The sequence below is a fragment of the Malurus melanocephalus genome, unplaced genomic scaffold, assembly GCF_030028575.1.
Source record: "Malurus melanocephalus ecotype Western Australia unplaced genomic scaffold, MMel_1.1 scaffold_162, whole genome shotgun sequence".
NCBI classification, from domain to species: Eukaryota; Metazoa; Chordata; class Aves; order Passeriformes; family Maluridae; genus Malurus; species Malurus melanocephalus.
Genome location: NW_026623394.1, coordinates 1,521,795 through 1,528,021, shown reverse-complemented (window position 1 = coordinate 1,528,021; position 6,227 = coordinate 1,521,795). Strand labels below are relative to the sequence as shown.

General features: G+C 68.0%; 2 protein-coding genes across 2 annotated transcripts in view; both read right to left on the bottom strand.

The window, feature by feature from the left end:
* Positions 1-2,223, bottom strand: part of SPAG5 (sperm associated antigen 5) — a 9,087-nt gene extending 6,864 nt beyond the window's left edge. The window contains exons 1-3 of the mRNA XM_057372058.1: positions 2,013-2,223; positions 1,763-1,864; positions 6-1,553 (exon numbers count right to left, since the gene is read on the bottom strand). Coding sequence (XP_057228041.1) covers positions 6-1,553; positions 1,763-1,864; positions 2,013-2,036 — 1,674 coding nt within the window. The 5' untranslated portion in view covers positions 2,037-2,223. The remainder of the gene's footprint in view (positions 1-5; positions 1,554-1,762; positions 1,865-2,012) is intronic.
* A 354-nt stretch (positions 2,224-2,577) lies between these two features.
* RSKR (ribosomal protein S6 kinase related) overlaps positions 2,578-6,227 on the bottom strand; it is a 4,026-nt gene continuing 376 nt past the window's right edge. The window contains exons 2-13 of the mRNA XM_057372057.1: positions 6,184-6,223; positions 5,887-6,096; positions 5,123-5,206; positions 4,977-5,045; positions 4,736-4,805; positions 4,003-4,110; positions 3,830-3,870; positions 3,708-3,735; positions 3,514-3,603; positions 3,338-3,426; positions 3,062-3,172; positions 2,578-2,971 (exon numbers count right to left, since the gene is read on the bottom strand). Coding sequence (XP_057228040.1) covers positions 2,750-2,971; positions 3,062-3,172; positions 3,338-3,426; positions 3,514-3,603; positions 3,708-3,735; positions 3,830-3,870; positions 4,003-4,110; positions 4,736-4,805; positions 4,977-5,045; positions 5,123-5,206; positions 5,887-6,096; positions 6,184-6,223 — 1,162 coding nt within the window. The 3' untranslated portion in view covers positions 2,578-2,749. The remainder of the gene's footprint in view (positions 2,972-3,061; positions 3,173-3,337; positions 3,427-3,513; positions 3,604-3,707; positions 3,736-3,829; positions 3,871-4,002; positions 4,111-4,735; positions 4,806-4,976; positions 5,046-5,122; positions 5,207-5,886; positions 6,097-6,183; positions 6,224-6,227) is intronic.

Sequence of the window (6,227 nt, the reverse complement as noted above, 5' to 3'; positions counted from 1 at the left end):
AGGGCGACACTGCTGCTGGCATCCTGCTGTGGCTTGTGGAGGGGCAGGCTGTGCTGCAGGGATTCCACCAGGAACGAGGTGTTGAGGGTCTTCTCCAGCCACACCAGTGGCAACATCCAGGACACAGCCCCCAGGGTGGATTCAGGTGATGTGACAGAGGTGACAATGGCTTCTGACCCAGYAGGCTCCAACCCATTTGCCTCAATGGGAGGGAGGCCAGCTGGGCTCTGCTCTGGGGGGACAGGGGCAGGAGACTCTGCTCCCTCAGRGGTGCCTTGGCAAGGCAGAGGACCAGCACTCCCATCTGCAGATGGGGGCTCAGAGACCACAGGGCTGCAGGAAAAGTCTGGAGGTGCTGCTCGCCACCCATGGAAAGGAGCTTTCTGCGGGGTGGAGCTGGTGCCAGGGGGCCCTGGGGTGCAGGAGGCTGTGCTGGCATTGCCAGGGGATGCAGAGCTGCAGCGGGGGAGAGCAGAGCTGCCTGGGGAGTTTGGGTTGCAGGACACAGAGCTGATGATGTTRGGGAGCCCTGGGGTGGTGCTGCCAGGGGACTGAGGGGTGCTGGGCACTGGGGTGGAGCTGCACAGGGAGACCGGCATGGTGTTCTCAGGGCACTCTGGGGTGCTGGATCCTAGGATGGAGCTGCACACGGGCACTGGAATGAGGCTGCTGGAGGGCCCTGGGGTGCTGGGCACTGGGTTGGAGCTGCACAAGGAGACTGGCATGGTGCTGCTGGAGGGCTCTGAGATGGAGCTGCACAGGGAGACTGGCACAGTGTTCTCAAGGCACTCTGGGGTGCTGGGCATTGGGATGGAGCTGCCCAAGGCGACTGGCACGGTGCTGCTGGGGGGCTCTGGGGTGCTAGGCATTGGGATGGAGCTGCACAGGGAGGTTGGTATGGTGCTGCTGGAGGGCTCTGGGGTGCTGGACACTGGGATGGAGCTGCACAGGGAGGTTGGTATGGTGCTGCTGGGGGGCTCTGAGGTGCTGGGCTTTGGAATGGAGCTGCCCAAGATGACTGGCACAGTGCTGCTGGGGAGCTCCGGGATGCTGGGCCGTGGAATGGAGCTGCACACAGAGGCTGGCACAGTGCTGCTGGAGGGCTCTGCGGTGCTGGGCATTGGGATGGAGCTGCATAGGGAGGTTGGTATGGTGCTGTTGGGGAGCTCCGGGATGCTGAGCACTGGGATGGAGCTGCACACAGAGGCTGGCACGGTGTTTTCAGGGAGCTCCGGGATGCTGGACACTGGGATAGGACTGCTAGGGGCCTCTGGGCTGATGCTGCTGGGGGTCTCCAGGGCAGCAGGCATAAGGGTGGGATTGCTGGGGGCCTCAGAGCCACCCTCCTTAAGGATGGGAGTCTCGAGGAGCTCTGAGGTCCTGGTGGGCTCCAAAGCGGTGCTGCTGGGGGGCCCTGGGGTGCAAGGCATTGGGGTGGTGCTGCTGGGGGGGCCCAGGGTGGCACTCCGGGGGGGTCCTGGGGTGAAAGGCACTGCGGTGACGCTGCTGCGGGGTCCCCGGGCACAGGACACTGGGGTGGCGCAGTCATGGTCCTACAGGACATTTTAGGGGAAAAGGGGAGTCAGGGCAGTCCTGCCCTTTCCCCTTGCACCCCGCAGCCGTTTGCYGCAGTCTCCCCATTTCCCCCACTCCAGTAAATACTCCCGTCCTCCCAGTACAACCTAACCCCCCAACACTCCCCGTTCGTTACACCGCAGCCTCTCCCGTTGCCCGCCCCGCTCGTTGTGCCCCGCACACCGACCTTGAGCCGCAGCCGGCGGAGCAGCGGGGTCAGGCTGGTCCGGTCAGACCCCGGTTGAAGCTGCAGCTCCTGCAGGGGGGTGCGCCGGGGCCGCTTCTGCGCCTGGGGGGCACCGGGGGGGGAAGGGGTCAGCGGCGGCAGCACCGGCAGCTCCCCACCCACACACACACACACACACACAGAAATACCGGGAGCACCGGACCCGCCGCCCCACAGGAACATCCAAACCGAACCCCAGCCCCGCACTCACGGCGGGGGTCTTGGCGCGCTGCATGGTCCGGGAATGGGCCCGGCCCTGCTCCCGGTCTTTATCTGGGTCTCGACTCCGGCTGCGGTCGGTCTCGGGCCCGCTCCCGGTTGGTCTCGGCCTTGTTCTAGGCCCGCTCTCGGTGTCCGGTCCGGCCCCGCCTCCGCCCGCGCGCCGCCGGTTTGAAAATCACGGACGGCTCTGATTGGCTGCGCCGCGCGCGCGCCACCCCGCGAGAGGACAGCGGGGCGGGGCCACGCCCGGCGGTGGGCGGGGAAATGGGCGTGGCTTCGTTCGCTGGACACGCCCACACCGCGCTGCGCAGCGCCCGGGCAACGGACCGGAGCGATGGACGGAYGGACAGATGGACAGATGGACGGAGGGACCCAGCTCCCCCCGATCTTGGGGCTCCCCAGCGCCTGCCCCGGGGAAATCACCCCCACACACCCCCCCAGACCTGCCCCAACCGCGCTCCGATGGAGGGGGCTCCAGCCCCGCGCTCCCGCCCCGGTGGTCCCGCTTTCCCCACCCAACCATGAGTTCAGGGCAGCACCCGCAGCAGTGCCCGCGGCTCTCGGGTTTATTGCTCCCGCGGGGAGAGGTACAGAGTTGAGGTACCCGGGGATGAGATTGGGGGGTACCCGGGTGACCCCTTGGGGGACCCGGCCCAGCAGGGTCCGACCCGCTGCCGGGGTAGGGGGATGTCCCTGAGCGATGCCGAGGGTCCCAGCCACGGTGGCTCAGCCAGGCCAGGGCCGGTCCGGGGGCTCGGCAAGGTCGTAGTCGAAGTCGGCGAAGGTGGCGGGGTCGGGTGGGGGCTGCTCGGGGGGTCGCGGGGCCACTGCCACCACCACCGGGTCCTTCTGCAGCAGGTCAGCGTCGAAGGCCACCCCGCGGAAGAAGGGGTGACCCTTGAAGTGGTGGAGGTAGCGCAGGCGGTACAGGGGGTTGTGGCACAGCAGCTGCAAACACAGAGAGGACAGTGAGAATGGAAACCCCAGCATCCAGCCCAGGGGCCAGWGGGGACCCCAAAATCCAGGCAGGAGGGTTACCTCGGCGAGCAGCCGGGCCAGCTCAGGGCTGAACTCAGGTGGGCTCTCRTAGCTGCTCTGTTTGACACGTTCCAGCATGGCCACATGGTCTYCTGCCGGCGCCACAGGGAACTGGGGGGACACAAATGAGTTCAGGGTCTCTCTGTGATGCCTCTGTGTCCCCACCCTATGGTGTCCCTGTCCCCCCAACCTTTGGTGTGTCCCTGTCACCCCACCCTCTGTTGTCCCTGTCCCCCAACCTTTGGTGTCTCTCTCCCCCCACCCTGTGGTCCTTACCTCCCCACTGGCCAGGGCAAAGAGCAGGACTCCCAGGGACCACCAGTCGGCTGCGTGGCTGTAGGGCCCCCCACTCAGCACTTCTGGGGCTGTGGGGAGAGTGGGTGAGCACCTGGGGGTCTGTGCCCCCCRSCASAGCCCCCCCMRSMMMRSCCCCCCCAGCACAGCCCCCTTACCCATGTACTGCAGGGTGCCACAGATCGTGTGGGCTCGCTCGCCCCACTGCAGGTACCGGGAGAGGCCGAAGTCGGTGAGCTTGAGGTGTCCTGTGGGGCCAGACACCTCATGGGAACCCATGGAGAGGATGTCCCCGTGGATGGGATGTTCCCACAGATGGGGTGTCCCCAAGGCAGTGCCACCAGGCTCTTACCTCTCTCATCCAGGAGGATGTTCTCCATCTGAAATGAGAAAGGCACTGAGGTGGCCTCTCCATGCGGGGGTTCAGAGACCCCCACCCCATCCTCCAGCCCCCCCAACCCCGCTGCCACCCACCTTGACATCTCTGTGCATGATGCCCAGGTCGTGGAGGTACACTGGGGACAAGACAGAGCCATGAGCGCCGTGTGTCCCCTCCCAGCACAGCCACCCCTGGGGGTGCCTGACCCTGCCTGCAGTGCCCATTGGTGGGGACACTGGTGGCTGTCCCCAAAGCGGGGGTCACTCACCCAGCACCAGCACCAGCTCGGCGGCGAACAGGCGGACGGTGGCCTCGGCCAAGCAGCCGGCCGCGCGCCACAGCGCGTGCAGGTCCCCGGTGCTGCAGTAGGTGCACACTGTGGGGACAGGTGACGTGCCTGGGTTGGCACGAGGGACACCGGGGTGGCACAGGCACAGGGGTGCAGGGGATGCCATGCACTCAGGTGATGGAAGCACTGGGGTTATAAAGGCAGCGAGGTGGCACAAGCACCGGGGCAATACGGGCACCAGGTGACATAGATAAGGGTCRGGTGACATGGGAACACGCCAGTACCAGGGTGACATGGGCACCAGAGCGGTGTGGGCGGGCACTGGGAACACACAAACACCCGGGGCCACATGCGGTGCCAAAGTGACGTGATCCTTGCGGGTCACACAGGCACTGGGAACACACAGACTGCAGGGACACAGGTGACACAGGTGACACAGCCCTCAGGGCCGGGCAGGCGCCAGCGCTGGGGTGCTCTGTTCACCCCCACACCGCTCCCKGCCCCGCTGCGGCTTGTCCCCGTGCCTGTCCCCGCTCGCCATCCCCGCGGCGGCTGCGGGAGGCGGGAGACGGGAGCCGGGAACCGAAGCGCCCGGAGCCCCACGGGGCAGCGGGGGGAGCGCTCGCGTGTGCGGGGACACGTGTGCGGGCGGCGGGGACACGTGCGCGGGCAGGGGGGGCCGGGGCGAGCCCGCGGGCAGATGGTCACTCACTGATGAAGAGGTGGCGCTGGCCCTGCCAGCTGTCCCCCAGCCCGTGGACGAACGGGTGTCTGACCTGTCTCTGGGGACACAAAAGCAGAGAGAGGGTGAGCGGCCCCCGGCGTAGGGGGCCACGGGGGGACCGGGGACCCCGCTTCTTCCATCCGCAGCTCCCACGGCCTCCTGAGGTCCCCACGGCCACCCCAAACCCCTTCACTGCCTGGGGTCCCTGCTGCCCCCCCTCCTCCCTAACCTGGATGCTGACTTCTTCTTTGCACTGTTTGAGGGTGTCACGGCGCAGCACCTCCACTTTGGGCACGACCTGGGGGGTGAGGCACTGTCAAGGGGGGGACAAGGGGGAGGTGGGGGCACCCGTGAGAGCCGGGGGCCAGCACCCACCTTGACGGCGCAGACCTTCTCCCGCCCACAGTCCAGCACTTTGAGGATGGTCCCGAAGGAACCTTTGGCCACGAAGCCCAGGATCTGCGGGGAAGAACAGGGTCTGAGCGCTCTGTGGAGATGGGTTTGGGGTGCTCAGGCTGGGGGTCCTGCGTGGGGTAAGGTGAGGAGCGCAGAGTACCCAAGACAGACGGTGGGGACACATGGGGACCCGGAGGACACAATAAGGACGCCAGCGGGATACATGGGGACCCGGTATGGGGCACAGGGACACGGGGGGCTGGGACACGGGGACCGCAGCACGGCAGGGGTGGATGTTGACACTCTCGAACCCCGGGAGTACACGCGGGACGCCACGCTCCGGTGGGGTGCAGAGGAACCCCGGTAGAACACACAGAAACCCGACACGGGCACCCGGCGGGGATGGAAGGGGRCCCGGTGGGGCTGCCGGGGACGCCGGTAGGATGCGCAGGGACGCGGCAGAGCGTGCGAGGAGAGCTCGGTAAGGYGGTCGGCGACGCCGGGATGGCGGCACGGGGTGCACGGACGGCGCGGGAGGGTGCTCAGGGCGCTGGGGGACCCCGGTAGGAACGTGCAGGAACCCCGGTAGGACGAGCAGGGACACCGGTACAGGGTACGAGGGGACCGGTAAGGATGCCCGGGGCTGCCGGGGCGGGATGCGCGGGCGCCCCGGGAGGACGATCGGGGACCCCGTTCGGATGCACCGGGACCCCGTTCGGAGGGTGGGGACCCCGGGACGGCACCTTGAGCTGCTGCTGGCGGGCGGAGGGGCGGACGGGGAACTCCGGCAGGAACAACGAGACGAGCTGCGGCAGCGGCCACCCGGGCAGSGGCGCCTCCTCGGCGGGGCCCCGCGGCGCCAAGGCGAGCCCCGGTACCGGCACCGGTACCGATACCGGCACCGATCCTGCTCGGCTCAACAGCGCCCGCACCCACGACCCCACGGCGCGGCCCTGCGGAACCGGGGACAGCGTCAGCGAGGGGACCCCGGGGCGGGGGATGCCCAGGGGGATCCCCGGGGTTGATGCCACCGCACGCACCTGGGGGGGCCGCACCGGAGCCGGGGCCGGGCCGGGGCCGCTGC